Here is a 21544-nt window from a genome sequence, read left to right as displayed (position 1 = left end):
TCAGGAGTTCACAGCATTTCCTCTGTCAGCCTGTGCAGGGGGAATATTTTAGCTGGCAGTTTCCCAAGGGTGAACATTAACCTGAGTTCTCTCCTTCCAGTCCCTAATCAAGATGTCCCAGGGGTGATTGCACTGACTTTGTTTGAGGATTACATCTACTGGACAGACGGGAAAACCAAATCCCTGAGCCGTGCCCACAAAACCTCTGGCTCAGACAGGCTCTCCCTGATCAACTCGTGGCACACCATCACAGACATCCAGGTGTATCACTCCTACAGGCAGCCTGATGGTAATTATTCTGTCTCTGCTTTCCAAGCAGCTTACTGATGTATTCAACTCAGTAACCACGTGCTAAATGCATGCTCATTTATCTACAATGATTGTTTCTGTTTCTTTTCAAATTGTAGAAGTTTTCAAATTATAATTTTAAACATAAATCTGTGATTAGTGTTTTAAGCACATCGGGTATTAAATCCATTGTTCAGTAGAGAGATAATTTATGTGTTTAAAGATTAACCCAAATGCTGACTGAAAGCACAGAACTGTTCAGTTGCATTAAAGTACAAGTTACCGTTTTTAAGAGGTGAAGAATGTGTCATGAAAACTTTTACCTGGTTCTTTGAGAAGTGTTAATATTGCAGAAGAATACTGCTGGACTGAGGTAATGTCAGAGAATGTGAGTGGTGTCTTATCTGCTGATATCCCTGATTCATTTTTGCATACAACAGAGAATAGTTTAAAGGCAAAAGGAAGAGTTTGCCTTCGCGGGTTTTTGACTTGAGACATTGCGCTGTAAAGACAGTACATGGAAGGCAATTTCCTTCCTCCAGAGAGCAGACACCCCAAAGTGTGCTAAGGGTTCTGATCCAGCTTCCCTGTTCTGCCCACAGTGTCCAGACACGTGTGCACGCTGAACAACGGTGGCTGCAGCCACCTGTGCCTGCTGGCCCCGGGCCGGCTGCACTCCTGCGCCTGCCCCACCAACTTCTACCTGGCCGCGGACAACAGGACGTGCCTGTCCAACTGCACCGCCAGCCAGGTACGTGTGCCTGCCCTGCTCCTCTTCTCTCCTCTCCTCTTCTCTTCTCTTCTCTTCTCTTCTCTTCTCTTCTCTTCTCTTCTCTTCTCTTCTCTTCTCTTCTCTTCTCTTCTCTTCTCTTCTCTTCTCTTCTCTTCTCTTCTCTTCTCTTCTCTTCTCTTCTCTTCTCTTCTCTTCTCTTCTCTTCTCTTCTCTTCTCTTCTCTTCTCTCTTCTCTTCTCTTCTCTTCTCTTCTCTTCTCTTCTCTTCTCTTCTCTTCTCTTCTCTTCTCTTCTCTTCTCTTCTCTTCTCTTCTCTTCTCTTCTCTTCTCTTCTCTTCTCTTCTCTCCCTCTCCCTCTCCCTCTCCCTCTCCCTCTCCCTCTCCCTCTCCCTCTCCCTCTCCCTCTCCCTCTTCCTCTCCTCTTCATCTTCTCTTCCTCTTCTCTGCCCTGCCCTGCCCCAGGCACGGGGAGCTGTGCAGGGAGCTGAGCACTCAGGGCTGCAGCTGGTCCCACTACACTCAGGTGGGAAACAGGCTCGCTTTGGCTTTTGCTCCAGAGAATGCAGAACTCACTCACTTTCAAATGTTGGATTCCCTGCCAGCCACCAGGACAAATACAGCTGCTAAACCTGTGAGAATAGCCTTGGAAAAACAACATTTGTCTGAAAGATCAAAATACAAAGTGTGCATAACAGTGATTTGGGATGCAGGAATGAATTTTGCATTAAAAAAAGAAAACAAGCTTAGTCCAGTTAGAAAGATAGGAAAATGATAGGCTTAAAAGGTATTAAAAACAGTCCAATAGGTAAAATGGAAAAGAATTTAGTCAATTAAAACACTAAATTGTATTCCCTATTACTTAAAATAAACATTTATTACTTTTTTTGTTTTTTTTAATAAGTAAAACATACTGATTTCTTATAAGAGAACCACTTTGATAAAACCCTTTGGAGTGTTCTACCCAGACAACTAATTGGTTGGTTGTTATAGTGCATATGGCCTTTAAAATATTTCTTAGTAGTCTGATTTACTAGTAGTTCTTTTTTATTTAAGTTGTGCTAATGACCTTTTTCAATGTTCTATATCATGATGCATGATAATGATTTCCAGCATTAAGGAAAATAGTTTTACTCCTAATTTTAGAGAGCAGTGGCCATCTTAATAAGAAGTACAGTTTCACTCAAGTAATAATCTTATATAAGGGAAAATACTAATCTTATTTAAGAAACCTGCCTGCTGTCTTTCTCTGTTTCCTTAAGCTCTAAATAATTTTTAAAATGGGAAATTTTCTACCAATTTCCCCCCTGTATTTAGTTCCTCAAATTTAGATTAAAAAAAAAAAAAAAAAAAAAGGCACATAAAAAAATTCTTTAGGTGACATTATGAGCTTATTCCACAGTGAATTTATATACTAACAGTTGACTGAATGGCTCCTTTCCAGTCTAATAAATTCAGTGGTAGTATGAGTTCAAGAAATAGCATCACATTTTGGATACTTGAGGAGCAATATTTTATCACTTGTGGATTCTGCAGAGTGGAGAGCAGAATTATGTAAAAGAGGCAGCTTCAGACAGGAAATTAGAGGTTGACATTGCCTATTCATCTTTTTTTTCCAGGTTTGCAATCTGTTTACTGTTTGATCACTCATCAGTCTAATGGTATCAGATACAGAGATCAGTGGCAAAATTTTTTTCTCCTTAAGATTTTCAGATGATGATGTCAAATCAGAGCTGCTCCTATGATGTCATCATTTTTGACAGCACAGCCACTGTTTGCTATTCCCGATGGAAAGGAGTCAGATGGTTCATAAACTGATGTTGCCTCTCCAGACCATCCTGTGGTGGCTCATCTGGCACGAGAAATTGTTTAGTACAAATGCCATTTGACTCCTGAACACCAAATCCATCCATTTAAGACCCATATGACCCTGATCCCTGATTTTACAGGGTTTTGTCTCCTCAGTTTAGAAGGGAATGCAAATATTTTCATAACAACATCTAAGGCTTAATACCTATTTCCTGAAAATAACTTTCTGGTGCCATTCTGGCAGCCTGAAGTCCCTTGTGGTGAGCAGAGCAAGTAGGAAAGACAAAGAATGACAATTGTCTGAGTTTCTGTTTGGCTCCTGCCTTTGGCAGCCTCCTGCTGAGCCCCTGTGAGCTGCAGGTCTGTGTGGGGCTGTAAGAGCTGCCCTTAGCCCAGCCTGTTACACAGCAAGTCCCTCAAGGTGCACAGGAATGACGGAGCTCCAACTACAGGTTCCATAACATAAATGCCTTTGAAACCCTAATTTTTCTTGGCAGAAGAGATAAACTGAGCTAAGACACTAAAATTAATACACCAATTTCATATAGCTTTATTGAATAATCGGTGATTTTTAAAATGTAAAAAAAAAATAGACAGCGACAGAAAATGAAATGTCTTGTCCTTCTAAAACTTTTTGGTTTCCTTCCTTTCTGTGTTCATAGAGACACCAGGTAGGAGAACCAACATTTCTTAAAAGCTGAATGATAAGCTACCCAGATTTTTCTCCCTAACCTGAGCCACATAATGTAGTAAGTTTTTAGGTCTAGCCCTAGAAAATTGCTTCAATTTGTACTGTTTGTTTTCTTGTATTCCTCTTTCAGTCAGAACAAAGGTGCAGTCACCTGAGTAGAGAGTAAATGCCCAGCCTTCTTACAAAGGATTATTCATTTTTTTTTACAGAAATTTTATCCTTTTAAAAGTCTGAAAGGCATTACATTTGGTTTGTTCATTTAATTCAAACAATGTAAGCAATACTGTACACAATAACACACACCTCTTTTCTGTAACTGTGAGTGTTTGGGTTTGTCTGGAAAATGATGCTGTCTGCTTCAACAGTCTACAAAAGCTGAGAATTGAAGTGTTTGCTTTGAATATGACCTTCAAGAATGAAATCACAGAATGCAGCAAAATGCAATGAGCAGTTTGTGTTGGGGCATTGTAATCCAGCATAACACAGTCAATGTGATTTTTATCAGTTTGGAAACCTCAGTGCCAAACACCTCAAAATTAAAAAAAAAAAAAGAAAAGAAAAATCAACCAAAAAACAAAAATAAACCAACATTTAACATGCAAGTTTTGTAAAATTAACAGCCAGAAATTATCAATGCAACCACGCCTCAAGCAGCGAAGCCGATTTTCATAAACCGCGCTATTCCTGCTTGTAAATAAGTAAGTAAATAAATAAAAAACCATTAACATGAGAGCTTTTCTTCCTGCTGGCCTTTCCTCTCTGCAGTTCCGTTGCAAAACCGACAAGTGCATCCCGTTCTGGTGGAAGTGTGACACGGTGGACGACTGCGGGGACGGCTCCGACGAGCCCGCCGAGTGCCGTGAGTGCTCAAACAGAATCAACTTCATAAATAAGCCTAGGAACAGGATTTTTATGTGTGCAGCACACTTTTATGTTCCTCGATCTCTGAGTTTTTTAAGGTCTTTGGAAATAATATGTATTTTTCATTTTTCAGACCTTTGCTTCATCCCGGTTTATGTTGTCGCTAAAGATTTTAATTTTGAAGCTGTGCTCTGAGGTTGTGGAATTCTTTGCATAAATACACAATCCTGACAGGTTTATTTGGGTTTTTTTCCCTGTGTGATAAAAAATGGGGGATTGTAATCCCATTTGCTTGTGTTTTGTTGCAATTATAGAAGTTTAGATACATGTTGTTATTATTTACTGCAGTTTTCTGCAACAATGTTCTCTCTGTGATTCTTGCTTTCTCCTCCCTTAAGCTTATATTTTAAAAAAATGTTCTATGTGTTCTGCAATCTCCTGGTTAATTAACAGTTAATTTGATTTTTTGGTATTGAAATCTCTCACCCTTATTTTTGCAGTTTTATAATTAGTTTTCTTTTCCTGTTGCAGAGGACTCTGAAGCAAGTTTTAACACATGTGTTCATTCTACATAAGTTTTTATTTTAAGCTACTCCATGTTTGTATAGAATATTACTATATAGGTACATAATTGCTCATTATTTCTAGCAACAGTGGCTGGAGAAGGAATAATGTCAGGCCTTTCTTGGGAAATGGAATTACAGTGGGATAGGGAGTTTCTTAAAAGCAGACTTGAACTCAAGCATTTAGAGCCAAAATTGCAGGTCTCTGTTGAGCCTTTGGTAAGCTTCAACCTGCAGGGGGTTCTCACTCTGTGTCATTAGCACTGTAACTAGAGCTGCACAAATTAAAGATATCAGACTTTGAAATTAGTCTTGCAGTCATGTGTGTACCTTGTAATTACTAATATATACTCAGATTGAGATTATGAAGGAAATGCAAGTTTATAGGTATTTTTGATTAGTCCATAGGGTAAAAACAGCCACAGTGAGATTTTAACCATTCCCCTGGTAGTATTCATAAGCAGTTTTGTCTTTTCCCAGCGGAATTCAGATGTCAGCCAGGACGTTTCCAGTGTGGCACTGGGCTTTGTGCTCTTCCAGCTTTTATCTGTGATGGAGAGAACGACTGTGGGGACAATTCTGATGAACTGAACTGTGGTAGGTGCTTGTATACACTGCAGGCTTCAGAAACAGGCCAAGCTGGTTTAAATTTTCACACTCTGTCAACAAACAGCATTTTTCTTCATCTACCTTTGAAGTTTCGAAACTTTTCAACTTCTAATCATTTTAACTTATTTTTATTTGCTTTTCATTTACAGACACACACGTGTGTCTGTCAGGGCAGTTCAAGTGCACAAAGAACCAGAAGTGTATCCCAATAAACCTGAGATGCAATGGCCAGGATGACTGTGGTGATGAAGAAGATGAAAGAGACTGTCGTAAGTTGTGCTTAAAGAATTTTACTCCATGGCTGGTTTTAAACAGGGAACTGGAGTAAAACAATGTAGATGTCTTCTCTCTGAAAAAATTTGAGAACATGCAAGCAGTTATTTCACAGGACTGTGTGCAATGCTTCACATACAAAAGAGAAAAATAAGATTCCATTTATTAATTCCAAATTTAAAGTCTTTGCAAAGAAGAGAGGGGTATAAACAATTTCAGGAATTTAATTGGGTTTTTGACTGAGGTTGAAACACGTATTTGACTCTTAACCACCTCACAAATGACTCATCTTCCTGAGGCTTTCATCTGCCATGCCTTGCAGCAATGCATTTCAATAGAAAAAGATGTTTTTCAGAATCTTTTGTTGGAAAAGCTGTAGATCCAAAGCTCCTTCTACATCCTTTTTCTTTCATCGATTTTTTTTACCTTTTCTGTTCCCCATTCTCTGGAGATTTAATTAATTTATCTATGTAACTGGATTTCCATTTGCTCAGCTTTTAGTGCAACTTTTCATGCATTTATTTTAATTTTACATTTTTTTCTTATATATAGGTGGAGAAAATATTTTCAGATTTATGATAGAAATTTGTTGATTAAGTTTGTGTCCTTGATCATTTTCTAACAAAGATGATGGGGCTGCCTTGAAACGTAGCTCTGTCTTTTACTCTTTTTGCTGCTCACATCTGCTGCTGATCTGAGCTGCTTGTTCTGGATCAGCTTTCTCAAGGTTTTCATTTCTGCAAAGAGCAAATCCTTCTCCAAGGGGAGAAGGGTTGCTAAGGATAGAAAGGCTTTGTTTATGGCCATGTTTGTTGGCTGTCTTCCAAACTTCTCAGGAGAGATGTAAATACAAGTTTTGCAGAAAACATTTTATGTTGGTTTTCACGTCGCGTTTCTTTAAAAACTGATTAAGAGGATCAGGTAAACTGCTGTGAAAGATAAGGGAGATTACATTCTTTTTTTTTCCTTGGGAAGAACTGCACATGGTACATGGAAGGTTCCCAAAAACCTTGAGGTGTAGCTGGCAGAAGTTAAATCAGAGCAGCAGAGTCTGCAGCTCAGGGACTGTGAGTTCACATTGGCTTGGGCTCCTGCCCAGGACAAGTAACAGGTGAGGTTCTCTCTCAATATAATGTCACCAGTCTGGGATCCATAAAATCCTTTTTTTTTTTTTTTCTTTTTGCTCTGGCACTGTTCTGCTTTGCTTACCAGGTGATGTTTTCAGTCACATTTCACACTGAAGTCTTTCCTTGTGTAAAATGAAGGTCATTGTGCAGGTCTTTCTGGAAAAGCCCTGTGAAATCCCCTGGTGATGTGTCCTAGCTGAGGATCAGAATTATTTGTAGTAGTGCAGTTAGGAACACACCCAAATCTATGGAGATGTGACACTGAAAGGAATAACAGGAAACCAAATTTCAGCAAACTTAAAATTTTTCCTCTTGCCAAACCCTGGAAACCAGAGTGATGGAATCAGGGAGCAAATTGCTTTCCAACAGGGGTAGGAAAGTTTTTTAAAAGCACTACAGAATTCCTTAGGTAAAAGCATTCAGACATTCATGAGGGAAATTCTTATCAAAAGTTACCTGTTTTCCCCCTGTGGTCAATTCAGTTTAAATTCTTTGGGGTACATACACTCTTCCCTAAAGAACATCTAGAATCAGATGTGTGCACTGAGGATCTGTTTTCTTTTTAAATGGCTCTTCTAAGGTTAGTGCAGTTTAATTTAGAGCCTCCTTAAGAATAGGCTGAAAGCTCAGATGCATCTTTGCATCTTTTTCTTGCTGCAGGATTCATTCAAAAATTGTTGTTCAAAACTGATAAAGTGAAATATTTGTCAAACTTTTCTCAACATTTACCCAGTTTGACAGAGCACAGAATTTCACAGAAATCATTCATACTTTTGATTCCATTTTTGATCAGAACATTCAGAGCTGCCTTAGTCTTATAAACTGATTCAGAAGTTATAACTGGCATTTTAGAAAGTTTAGGAAAAGAATTTGTCTGATTTTTGCTAAAGTGATTTGACTCTATCAATGGTAAGTCTATTTTCTGTTAGAAGACTATCACAATAGATATTTTGTTTATTATATTTGTTTCAACTTAATATATATATAAAATAATATATAAGAAAATGACTAAACTACAAGCAGTATAAAACTGAATGCTTTTTTCTTACAGATAAATTATGCTAGAGATACCCAGTTTCTGATTCTTGAATCCTTAATTTCGTTTTTCTTTAAAGCACATATATTGAATATGAGCAGAAATTTCTAATTTTGATCTGGAATTCTTTTATTTAAAGCTGAAAACAGTTGTTCTCCAGACCACTTCCAGTGTAAAACAACCAAACACTGCATTTCCAAGCTGTGGGTGTGTGATGAAGACCCAGATTGTGCAGATGGGTCAGATGAAGCAAATTGTGGTGAGTATGCCAGTAGTTCTGAATCTGTTGCTGTGGCTTAACATTTTTTTAGCAAAAGGAAATAATCATCCCACTTTTTATGTCCTCTTTCAGTGCTTGATAATACCTGTCTGGAACCTCTCTGGCTCATCCAGTTCTTACTGAATGGCAATCTTTGTATGAGTAGTTCATAAAATTCCTATTGTACCACTTCTTTATGGGCAGGAGCTGCAAATGAGGCTCTCATTTGGCATTTAGAATCTTAGAAGTGGCACAGAATGTAGTGGCTGTCACAGGATACGGTGACATTCTTTATTTTTCTGTCAGTGTTATCCAGTTTCTGTCAGTTCAGTCTGCACTTTATTGCTGCTGAAGTTCATAAAAATAGTGAAAATACAATAATTTGCAAATCCTGGTAGTTAAGACTGATGGTATAGAAAGGTTCAGAGCAGTTTCTAACTTGACATGGCCAACTTGTCTCTGTGAGCTCCAGGGATTTATGAGTCAGCTCTTATTGCTGTCATTGGAGAAAATAATAAATATAAATATCCAGCCTGGGAAATGGATCACAGACAACCAGGGGCAGATTAAGTGGGTCAGTACTTCTGGAAAATCCCTGAAGATGGGTGTCAATGACAGGCACACACTAACCATGTGCAGAAACACTTGTGAAACTTCCAGGAGTGGGGTCTCTAAAGGAAAATACAGAAAAAAATGAGGTGGAAGAGAGCAAGACAAATATGGAACATTTAAGGCTCTCACCATTATTCATCCACACATCAGTGAATGGTTTGATGAAACACCTGTGTCTGGACAGGTTTATCTCTGGAACAACAGAGTAACACAACTACAGGCTACAGTCAAGGACAAAGCACTGAGCTGCTTTTCCATGGATGTGTTTCAAATAATTGACACATGAGCATTTATAAAAATGCTGAAGGTGGCAAATATGCTGGGAAAATGAACTTTCTTAACATTGGAAATCAAGACCATTGTTTGAATTGCCAGGATGGGGAAAATAATTACTGCTATCAACTGGTGAGAAGTTTACAGTCCAAGGATCATTTGTCTTGAAGAAACAGTGAATGCAAAGGAGATGAAACTTCACTTCTGAGGTGTTACTGAAGCAGCCCTGCCCTGCTCAATGTCTGGTTTATGTCACAGATACTTTCTGCTCCACCACTCCACATCACCTGGATCTCCAGCGTCCTGTGGCTTTCCAATTGGGACAGCATTCCAGGTTTCCAAACTCTGGATTGACATTTTGGCCAGACCGTGTACACCCAACTGATGTGGCAAAAATGGTCGTAGAATAATTCATCTAGTAATATCCTCAAGTCACAATTTATTCTTTTTTAAAGAGAAAAATAAATAAAATTGATAGTAAGTGGGAAAAATGTGTTTTAAGTAAGTACTTCACTCTGAGCCATCATTTTACAATAGAAAGAATAAAAAATACTCTGACTAAAAAGTGTAGAGAAGCAATGTGTGCAATCCCATACTTAACAGGCTTTTTTAATCACCACATATACAGCTGGAGGTGTTGGCTCATGTCTGAGATTCATCTTGACTTTTGTCCTGTCTCTGGCAGTGACTGTCTAGGGAGGGACATGTGAGCCAACTTCCCTGAGATACATTTCCATCCTCTAACAACCTGAGAATCTGAGATATTGGCAGTCAAACATGTCTCTGTATACAATAACTCCTCATAGATTTCACTCTCTTTTTGCCTTTGTGAAGTTTTCACAACATGCTGCAGCAAGGTGTTCCACAGCTTAACCACACACTTCCCTGAAAAAACACCCACATCTTTATTTTTAATCTCCTGGCTGCATACACTGCTCTTGGTTCTTGTGTTGGAGGAGACAAAATAGTTTATCCATAGTTACAATTTCTGTGCCAAACTCAGTTGAGTACATGTGGAAAAGCTAAGCCTTGACAAGAACAGGGTGTATTTATACACATTTTGAAGTTTTCCATATTTTTAGTATTTGAAATATGGTTAAATGACCTTACAACAGCAGTAGTTTGAACACAGTTTGGTCTTCTGCATTTGTTTTCCAAGTTAAAGATTGTTATTTTATGGACAAAGTTTGATAGAATTAAATTAAATTAAAGCTGCAGGCTGAGTATAAAAAAAATCTACATATGTTGATGTAACACTAATTTGTTGTTGTTTGGAGTTCATTTCTAAAATGCCTGCAATGCAAAACTTGTGTAAAATAATCTGTTTTCCCTTGAGTGCTGCACAGCCATATGTATTTTGCTTAGTCAACTTCTGCTGCTGTGTGTTACTGGAGTTATTACACTGAATACATTTGCTGGAAGCAGTGTAAGTGTGTTTAGTCTTCTGTGGTTGCTTTCCAGTCAGACAGCTGAGGTAGAATCAGGAAATGTGTGTTTCTTTAGGAGTGTCTGGTGTTTCTCAGAGAACAGGAGGTAGAGTTAATTAGTGCTAACTGTCCAGGCAATTAAAGAAAGCCATTAGATTATGCTAATCCTTGCTCACAAATTTGATGCTTTACATCAAAATGGATCAGTTTGAGAATCTGAACAAAGCTGTGTGTGGTCTTGGAAAGCAATTTTATAATATCCTTTAAAGGTTATGTGTGTTTCAGGTCTTTATTTTCCTGATGTGTCAACATTGGCATGACTACTTTCTGCCTTCTCAATTTTTAAATATTAATTTTATTTTTTAGCTGGGAGAGTAATAAATTAGGCTTTTTTCCTGATGATAAAGAATATTTTCTTTGAAGCACTTGAAGGATGCATTAGATAAACTTAAACTTCCTTCAACAGGCTTAAAATTTCCTGTATCCAGCATGGATGACAGCCTGCCAAGCCCTAGGACAGCCAGCTGATCTGGATCAAAAGCAAATTCCCTTTGGTTTTGGATTTTAACCCACTCAGACACACACATACACAAATGCACACACATGAAAATCTATGGATTTAAAATCCCCAAAGAAGAACAATCCATACAATAAGTGATTTCATTCAGGGAATGATATTTGAATCAAAATGCTTTTAAGGTGCATATGGGATTTTTTTACTTGTTTTGTTTTTGTTTCCCCATTCAAGCTTTCATCCTTTTTTCCTCATGCTATTTAGAAGTATTTCTAAAATAAAATCCTAGTTCAGTATGCACAAAAAAAGTGAACCTCAACCCACCAGCAGCTACCCCAGACAATCACACAAATTTCTAAGGAAGGGCTGTGCCTGTTGCAGTAGGTCAGAGAATCTCTCAATAGCAATTTGAAGAGGGCAGTATGAAAATAGAGTTATCAGTGCTTGCTTCTTTGCCTTTGCACCATTTCTATCTGAACTTTCACACTTTAAGGTGGTGTCATTTAGAGAAAAATGAGAAACCAATTTAGTGTTGAAGGCAGAGATGACAAAATGTGTGTTGGCCCCCGTGTGCTCTTCATGGTTCCACAATTCCCAATAAAAAAGGTCAAGCACTGCTTCCTTTGAGGTGAATGAATCCATCATTCTCAAAGATCAGATAATTGTTACACAACTTTCCCAAATTTTTCCTCTTTGTTTTGCTATCCCAGTGTTTTCCTCAGTTCTCATTCATGTGAAGAAAGAAATACAAGACAAGAAAACCTGGTTTGTAAGACATTGTGAGCTGCTATACAAGATCAGTCAATCCAGAGGAAAAATAAAGTTTTCAGATTTGTGATCAATCAAGTGCCTTTCAAACAAGCAAAATATTTTATTCCTTTATGTTTGGTAGGAATAGAGTATGAAGAGAAAGATTAACATTCAAATAGCAATCAGAGGTTAAGGTTGGATAAATTTAAAAAAATCTAGATTTTCTTCACATTGATAGAAAAGGAAATGCTGCAAAATAGATTTAGCATGCTTGAGAACTAAATAATTCTTTATGAAGATTAAGAAAAGATATATTGCATGTTCAGGTAGCTGAAATGAATGGGTGTCATCTCTGGCTTCTGTGTATTACTGATTAGATCTTGGTATTTCTGCTGAATATGGAAGGATAAATAGAATATTTATATGTTGCTGTGATGTTATCTGTCATTAGTGTTACAACTCATTTTGTGGGCAAATATTCTAGTGGGAGATTGCAGACTTTACTGGAAGTATTTTAATAACCATAGGATGGATTTCAGGTTTGAAACTTTATCCTTTGCAGTGCTACAGAATGAAAATACAAGTGTCATAAGTTTGGGAGGAATATTTTTATGTTCTGCAGTGTTAAGTATTTTGAACTGTTTGCCAGTGCAAGTATTTGAAATATAAAGATTAAAGTATTGTAGACTGTAATATTGAAAAATATAATGGAAAAAATACTTTGGGAGAAAACTTCTTGCAATTGTGACATTGGCAGAGAATAAGGAACAAGCACAAAAGGCAGAATTGCAGATTTTTGAGTGCACACAACTGAGCTGCAACACCAATCCTGATACTCAAATGTGGTTCCACAGCCACACCTAAAACAGCAGAGAAAATGCAGCAGTTTGGCCCATGGCATCAAATTAACACCTCTAGTTTGTGTTTCAGCAGCAGAGGAATTGGGTTGGTTGAAGCTGCTGTTTCTGTCAGTCATCAGCAGCCCTTGGGTTGCATGAGAGCAGAGTGAAGCTGCTCTGACATGTTATGACTTTGCCTAACGGAAATTTAAAAATTTTCTAGTGCAGTATCACAGTGACATGTAATTTTAAATATGTCATTGAGGCTTTTACAAAGCAAACATTCTTTTTTTTTTTTTTTTTTTTTTTTTTTCCCCAACGAAAATGTCACTGATAACTTTTTAATTTACTTCATTTCATCTCAGACCTTAGAAGCTGAACAAACTATTCAAGAATTGCTCACAGAAAACACCAAGGCAGCTCCTTGCTGCTGGAGGAGTTCAGGGTGTTCATGTATCTCCAGGAGGCTTTGCTTCCAATGCTCCTCTGTAAACAGAAAAAATAGAAGAATAGAAAAAATGCAACCTGAAGGAAATTTCCCTCAGTTTAGCACTAAAGGCTTTGTAATGTTTTAACTCATATGAGTAACATCCAATCCAGTCCATCAGTAGATAAAAATTTAAATCAAAGTGTAAAATTTTCTGTCCTAAATTATTATATGTAAAAATAACTTTGGAGAAATACATATTATGTACATTTTTCAAATCAATATTCTAATGGTTTACTGTGATCTGATCTTTTTTAGAGCAATCTTAGAGATAAATTCAAGGAAAAGTTAATTCAGCCCTTGAGATTCAGTGTACTAATACCCTCTCTTGTGACCTCTTCTGAAGTTTATATTTTTTTAACTTTATATGGCAGTTTATACACTGCCTATTTTAATTTCATCATATTTAAGATTAAGATGTGAATGAATAAATAGAAGCTTAAAGAATGTTATGAGAAATAAATTATTCCTGGAAGTAACACTTCAAATATTATGACTGCTCATCCTTAAATGCATCCAGTAACATTATCATGTGTTTAATAGGAGTTTTTCCCATTTTGACTCTTTGTTTTCAATGCTGTAAATATTATTTACCTTAATTACAGATAAAAAAACTTGTGGACCTCATGAGTTCCAGTGCAAAAACAACAACTGCATTCCAGATCATTGGAGGTGTGACAGCCAGAATGATTGTGGAGATAATTCTGATGAAGAAAACTGTAGTAAGTAACTTTTACCTTAGTCCATGTTAGAACAGAGTCAGGTTAGTAATGTGCAAGAGGAAACTTCTGAATTTTGTTAAAACACACATGTGCATTTTCATTCCACACCCTCTGATCTGCTGAAGATCAGTTGACCACAACTGAAAATCTCTTGCTGTAATTTTCCAATTCTGTTCACACTTATAAAAAACTGTATCAGCTATGAAAAAATGCCTGACCTCCAACTGCTCAGTAATCTGGTGAATTAAAAATAAATATTGCAATTAGTTTACCTTTATCAGTCAGTTACATATCAGATTTCTTACCTCTGAAAAGGAATCATAAACAGTGTTCAGAGGTAACATGATAAGTATTTGTTAACAAGGAATTTTGATCAAACAGAACCTGCTCATTATATTCATTCTATTCCTGAGATGATTTGCCTTGTTTCACATTGAGAAGACAATTTCTATAGCATGTAATTGCACTGAGAGGTAGATATGGTTATTCAAAGTAGCTCAGTTACCCAATTCTCTCCTACCCATGAGGAACCTGAAGGCTTAATAAATCTCTGTATTACCACTTTCAGGGAGTTAATTTCCATCTGGTTTTTGGGAAGAAATGAAAAATCTGTAATGTTTTTTATCAAACAATTATAGTCTTTATAAAATATTTCAAGAGGGACATTCCCTAAATAGTTCTGAAGTGCCTCCTCTTGACAATTGCTGTGTATTTTTTTTCTTTTTACTCAGAAATGCACGAAGTTAATTATTAGTGTCAATTTTCTCTATAAAAAGTAGCAAGAAATTATTTTATGTTCTTTTTTCTCAATGAAATCAAATAGACAGTAATAGTTTGGCTATGGTGTTGTTAATCTACAGGACTGGGCAGTCTAATGAAAATCTGAAAATACAAAAAAACAACAAAACAAAAACTTCCACAAAATATTATTGTTCTTTGCAAAATAAATTTTGAGTATCATATTTGGAACTAGCCATGTTTATGACACAGCAGTAAGAATTCTCTTCCTTGAAGTTCAGATCATCCTACTACAGAGTGATATTCAAATGTTCAAATAATGAGTGAGAAATAATCTGGAGTTTTAAAAAATATTATGAAGTTAGCCAACTTTGTGTCCATATCAATAGCTGAGTTATACATTCAGTCCTTGGTTGTTCTCTGGACTTGAAGATAAAGAAATCTGTAATTAATTGTAATGGATGGAATTAGTGTATTGAGAGTGCCCAGATATAGAAGGAGATTTAAACTAATGGGTGTTAGGGTTTTTTTTAATTTACTTTTGCTTGTCAAATGCATACTTAAATTCTAGCTATAAATTCTACGGCTTAAATTAAAGACAGTAGGCTGGCACAGTTTTAAAATCCAAAATCTTGGAAGCACTGGGACAGTACATAATACTGTTCTGCTGTTTGAAATAGTTATATAAAATTTTTATAGACCATCAAGCCACTTACAGAATAAAGTGTAATGAAACAAATATATATGAAATTAGAACTTCAAAAGCATTTGACAAAATATGTTACATTGCAGAGTGAGATAAATTGTTCATGGCATCCATGAATATAATATACAAAGGGCTGTCAGGGAACTATATCAGAAAATGAGCTGTTTCTCAAGAATGCAGAATGAATTCACTGAATTATAGAAATTCAGCTCAAGCATTTACACTTTTCTATATAGTTTCTTTGTATGCAAAATATTCATTCTTCTGTTCATATCACAAGTGAAACAGTACATGTTAAAAAACCTGTATGGGTGTGAAAAATTATTAGTGCTGTCATGCAAATCATTGTGCCCATTAAGATTTCATTGTTTAGCTGTACTTGTCTTACAGTCTATTGTTTTTTAACTATACTTGGACACTGAAATAATAATTATTAGCATGGATATTGGTACACAATAAGAAATGTAGGAAGCATTGTTAACTCTTCTAAGGTAGTGTCTGTCTGGAGGGAGAATTTGCTTTCAGTTTATTTGGATTAAAAAAGAAAATACTGCAGAAATAGTGTTTTCTGTTTCAGAAAACTCCAAAAACGGAAAATTCCTTAGGAATTAATCTCATTCTATCTTACTCATGCTAAAAAGAAGGCAATAGTAATTTTTTTAAATTTAATGTGATTTTAAAAAATATAAGGTACCGTAAACATTGAAGCAAAGCAAACATAATAATGATGCAGCAAGACATTGATTCAATTAGTATAAAAATATTTAGTGTTGCTACAAGTTCTTCCTGATGCTCTTTTGTTGCTTCTACAAGTTGCCAAGAAAACAAATTAGTTAATTTTGTCCTGGGATAAGTTTGTATCCCAAATGCTTTTCCTGGGAAGGAGTTTCAGAGTTTTGGCAAAGCAGAGGCTACAGAATGCTGTCCTTCATGGGTTATACACAAGTCTATAATTCCTTTAATACTGTTTTTTATTAACACTTATTCCTTTCTAACAATCTGAGCACTGATGGAAAAGAACTTTTCTGTGTTCATATGTAAATCACAGAGCTGGATCCCAGCAGCAGAAGAAATATTTCTTGCAAACAGAGAATTGAGTACTTAGCTCTTCGTGTACATTTTTCCAGCATCAAATCTCTGCTTATAAATAATTTATTAGCTGTATAGCAAAAGTATTTGCTTGTATTTTTTCCAATCAATATAGAAAAAAAATGTTTGTTTGATTTTTTTTCTTTGTTTGTTTGTTTTTTGCTTGTGAATTGCTTTTCCCACCAAGTATTTCCTTCATGTATTTTCTCATATCATGAAATTCTCCTTCTTGGCCTGTTGAAAGCAAAAAGAACTAAACATCAGGGATTTGCTAAAGCTTACACTTTGAAAAAGAAAAATGAGGTAGTGTGCATATAATCTGAGTCCACATAAATGCCAGGCTTTGATTGCTGAAATATAAGAGTTTCTGCTTCTGGAGAACTGATGCAATTGCTGTAGATATGCTTTTAAAATTACTTTCCTACAGCTTCAAAATTAAAATTTATCCCTACTTGAAAAATGAAATTTCTCTTAAAAAATTTCAAACAGAGTAATTTTGAATCTTTTTATGAAGTAAAGAGTGGAAAAAGGCAATGGAAAAGTTGATCAAAACTATTTCTTTCCTGAAACAGTTTTTGATTTTTATAAACCTTGGGGGGAAAAAACCCAAAGAAATAAAACACCTGAAGCTGAGTTTATGTTAAATCCATGTAACTTATGTCTGGTGTATTCTCATGCTGGTATTTACCAAATCTTTCTCAGTTTGAGGCCTCTAATTCTGTATTTGCTTTTCTTTATTACTGTGGTACATTTTAGAAGAGCATTCATGCTTGCACCTTCCATAATTCACTACAGGACCCTTCAGCATTACTCAATTTATTGCTCTCCATTATTGCTGTCTCCTCTGTCTCCTCTTTTTTTTTTTCCACCCTTCTTCCTTTGCTTCAGTCATTGTCATTTGCTGTTTCCCATCTCTCTGCTGAAAAGGTTTTGCTAATTAATCCTTATTCTTGATTTTACATCATTTACATAATGCATTGTTTACTGTAGTGGGAATAATCCCACAAATAATCCTTGTTTGTCTTTTAAGTCCTTTTATTCCCCAAGCCCTCTGACTGGCAGATCCAAATTTCATATAGAGACTTGCTTAACTCCTCCAAAATCCCCAGTACCTCTCTACCTTTATTTTATCTAATGCTCCAGCATCCAGAAAATGTTTTTTGTAGTGGTTTTCATTTTCAGGATGAGAGCACGTGATGTTCTGTGGGATTCTTCCACAGAAGTCCTCCTTCCAATGTTTCTGTGTCAGCAGTAGTGAAAACTTTTATTTCATTTGAAACACCAAACTTAGGTGTTCCATTTGCCATTCTCCTGAATGCTGAGCACAGGGGAAGCTGACTCTTGACACACACACCCCAGCAGATATGTGATAAATGATGTGCTACTGTGTGATGGAAAGTCAGAAATCTGCTTACTTCTAATTCCACTGGATATTGGTCTCTGACACATATATCACAAATCCTGTAATGACATACATGTGTTGAAATTCATAAAATGCATATACCCAACATCATGTTATTTTCCAAGTAAATTTGATAGAACTGAAATGTATGAAAGTAATGAAATTATTTTCATTGCCATCATACTATATGTAAGTGAAATTTAGTTAAAAGATGTTGTGGAATAAAATCCCACAGAAAACCACTCCTTATCATTTGCAAGCTAATTGTTTTGAGTTTTTTGTATTTAATCATTGATAAGGGGGGATTATGTGTAAATATTTAAAGGAAATGCTAATAAACCTAGGGTTGTTTCTTTTCTCTATTCAGAGCCTCAAACATGCACTTTGAAAGACTTTCCTTGTGCAAATGGAGACTGTGTTTCAGCAAGGTTCTGGTGTGATGGAGACTATGACTGTGCAGATGGCTCAGATGAGGTAGGCATCTTCCAGAAAAAATATTTCTTTAGAGAATTAATAGTTTTGTATTTTTGGAGAATGGATTCCTCCATCCCCCCATAGAAATTTTCTCAAAGGCAGCCGTGGGAACTCTACACTTGAATCTATGTACTGAAATATAATTTCTAAATTAAAACCAAACCTCTTGATGCAATTATTCTAAAAAGAGAACATGCAAATAAATGAAGTAAAGTTTAAGAGTATTCTACATCCATTTTGAATCATATCCCCAAATATATTTCATTTCACAAGACTTTAATTACTGCATATTTCATAGCATGTGGATTTATGGGCTGTAACTTCTGTCACCAGCTGCATATTTACCAATGTTTATATTAAACTCTTGATCTTGTTTATTGGTTGTTTCTTTTGTACCAGAGGTATTGTGAAACAGGCTGTTCTAGGGATCAGTTCCAGTGCTCCAATGGCCAGTGCATCTCAGCCAAATGGAAATGTGATGGTCACGAGGACTGCAAACTCGGGGATGATGAGAAAAATTGTGAACCAGGTATTGTTTTAAATAATGCTGAAATATAAAATGAAGCCAGGAATAAATCAGAGTGAAGGAAGAATATAACTCATCAAATCAAAATTTCTTGGGCACTAGTAGTAGTGAGAAAGTGGAAAAAAATCTGAAGTACTTTACCTTTTGAGTTTGCATCATTGCATCTTCCTGCTGTGTTTTGAAAACCCTACTAATGTACAACTCTGCAGAGTGAAGCTTGTTGTGGCATAGGTATTTAGTTTAATTATTTTGAATTGTAATTTGATAATAAATACTCAACATATAAAATTCTGCTCTGAAAATGTCAGTAAATCTTGGCATGTCCTGAAATGTTTTGTTTTGTGGTCTTCATGCAAAGTTTAATAGTCCTTATGCAAAGATTTTGTCTACTAAATTATTATTGTTTTTATTTTATTTTCTTTTTGCTTTCTTGGAAAACACAATTGTTTATTTTTGCAGGAATTTTCCAAAATTTCTTTGTAAACTAGATGTAACTCATAAAAGCCTATGACAAAACTCTCTTGATTTACAGTGCAACAGAAATATCCACCTTTATATCAAAATATCCTGCTTAATATTTATGGATTTTCATTGTAATAATGTATATTTTACAAAAAGATGGTTTCCTAGAAATTAGCTTATTCAATTATAAATTAGCTAAATTTAGCTAAACTCTAAGCCCATTTTAAGGAATGCAATTTTGAAAATATACTCATTCTCTGAATATATGCATGTATGTAGTTGCCTTTGTTACCAAGCATAAGGAGAAAACAGCTAAGTGGAAAAACACAAATACCTTTTCAATATCATTATACCATTTATTTAGGATGCCACAATTCAGATTTCTCAAATACTTTGTTGTCATTTACGAAAGTGCTTAGACACAAGTTTGCTCACTATATTAACCAGAAGAAAACTTTAAATGAAAAATCAATTTATTCATAAATTGTCTTTTTCTTCATGCTAAAATATGTGTTTGTAACCAGCATCTCCAACCTGCTCTTCAAGTGAGTACGTGTGTGCCAGTGGAGGCTGCATTTCGGCATCTCTGAAATGCAACGGGGAGCTGGACTGTGCTGATGGATCTGACGAGGTACCTGACACATTTCTGGTGATTTGTTGTTTTAATTGAAAGGGCAGATAGGGTTTTCTTGCACCTTTGAGTGCTGTCATAACTTGACTGTGTGTTTCTGTGCTCTGTTTTGGAGTGCAGAAATTTGTTTTCTCGAAGTCAAACCCCAAGCACGGTTCTGGGGAGGTTTCCATGGGGGTCTGCTCCCTCCTGGCAGTGTGGACAAGCTGTTGCTGCTCTCATTCATTAAGGCATAGCTCCTGTGTGTGCTCCCACAGATGGATTGTGTAACAGAGTGCAAGGAGGATCAGTTCCGGTGCAGGAACAAGGCGTACTGCGTCCCTGTGCGATGGCTGTGCGATGGGATCCACGACTGTGTGGATGGCAGTGATGAGGAAAACTGTGACCAAGGCAAGAAACACTTCTCTAAAAAACTCTATTGGGCTTTTTATGAACGCACACAGTGCAAGTTAGTAGTACCCTGGCCATTATGAGGGGAGAAAGGAAAGTTGTGTGACCTGACAAAGACAGTACAGCAGCTTAACAAGGGATCTGCAGGAATAAGCAAAACTTAGGTTGTTTATGACTTGCTCTCCTTTCTGTTTCCCTCCCCAGTGATGCAGAGGTCATGTTGCTACTGGAAGCATATTCTTTTTCATCAAGGAAATCAGCAGTAAATCTGGTTAATTTAAACTTTTATAGGCCACAATAAATTACAAAGCCATGCACAATAAATTACACAGCTGTGCAACATAATGAGCAGTTGCTAAATAAGTCATCTTAAGAGCCCAGGTTTTTGTTTATTTCAGAGAATCATAGAGCACTTTGCATTGGAAGAGACATTAAAATTCATCCAGTTCCAGCCCCCTGCCATGGGCAGGGACAGCTCCCACTGTTCCAGGTTACTCCAAGCTCCATCCAAGCTGGCCTTGGACACTTCCAGGGATGGGGCATCCCAAGCTTCTCTGGGCAGCCTGTGCCAGTGCTTCACCTGCTTTTTTGTGTTTGTCCAGGAGCAACCTGTTCTCCCAGAGTCCCTCTGGCACATTTTGACTTGCTCTTTGTTGGGACACATCCCTCCTGTGCTTAGAGGAGGTGATGCTTGGATACCAGCCAGGCTCTGCTGGGTCACTCTTCCCCCAGGGCTTTCCCAAGCAGATCCTGGAGAAGCCAAAGTGTGCTCTCCTGGATCCCAGTGTAGGGAGCTTGCTCTGCACCCTCCTGGCAGCCCTGAGGGTCTTGAACTCCCCCAGTCCATGGCCACTGCAGCCCAGCTGCCCTGAGCTTCACTTTCCTCATCAGCCCCTCCTCTAGGGCAAATTAAACAAGTTTTTTTTCTGAAGAATAATTTTACTTGTCATTTTGTCATCTCCTTGGGTTTTTTTCCTGGGTTTTTGTTCTTTCTTTTTCTTTAAAGTGGGTAATTCTGTGTGTTAGCCATCTACAGTCTCATGTTCTGTGCATAAATTCAGAGCATAATGAAGTACAGTTACATGTGATAATAATCAGATGTGAAGCAAATGTAGTAAAATATCCTTTCCATGTTTTAAGTCTATTACACTATGCATAAGACTAAAGGCAGAAAAAAAAAAAAAAAAGATGCCATGTGGGGATGATTAAGTTTGAAAGAGAGACCAGAAAATTCAGAGAATATGCAGAATATTCCAG

The 21544-nt window shown here is 36.7% G+C and overlaps 1 protein-coding gene across 1 annotated transcript in view; it reads left to right on the top strand.

Annotated features, from left to right (window-relative positions):
- The window catches only part of LRP1B (LDL receptor related protein 1B), a 610286-nt gene that overhangs the window by 532303 nt on the left and 56439 nt on the right, over nucleotides 1-21544 (top strand). The window contains exons 61-71 of the mRNA XM_056496787.1: nucleotides 101-289; nucleotides 891-1039; nucleotides 4283-4376; nucleotides 5422-5538; nucleotides 5700-5819; nucleotides 8126-8245; nucleotides 13753-13869; nucleotides 18172-18278; nucleotides 18678-18807; nucleotides 19791-19897; nucleotides 20155-20287. Coding sequence (XP_056352762.1) covers nucleotides 101-289; nucleotides 891-1039; nucleotides 4283-4376; nucleotides 5422-5538; nucleotides 5700-5819; nucleotides 8126-8245; nucleotides 13753-13869; nucleotides 18172-18278; nucleotides 18678-18807; nucleotides 19791-19897; nucleotides 20155-20287 — 1383 coding nt within the window. The remainder of the gene's footprint in view (nucleotides 1-100; nucleotides 290-890; nucleotides 1040-4282; nucleotides 4377-5421; nucleotides 5539-5699; nucleotides 5820-8125; nucleotides 8246-13752; nucleotides 13870-18171; nucleotides 18279-18677; nucleotides 18808-19790; nucleotides 19898-20154; nucleotides 20288-21544) is intronic.

This window comes from Oenanthe melanoleuca, chromosome 7 (genome assembly GCF_029582105.1).
Source record: "Oenanthe melanoleuca isolate GR-GAL-2019-014 chromosome 7, OMel1.0, whole genome shotgun sequence".
In the NCBI taxonomy this organism is placed as follows: domain Eukaryota; kingdom Metazoa; phylum Chordata; class Aves; order Passeriformes; family Muscicapidae; genus Oenanthe; species Oenanthe melanoleuca.
This window is presented reverse-complemented; position numbering and strand designations above follow the sequence as displayed.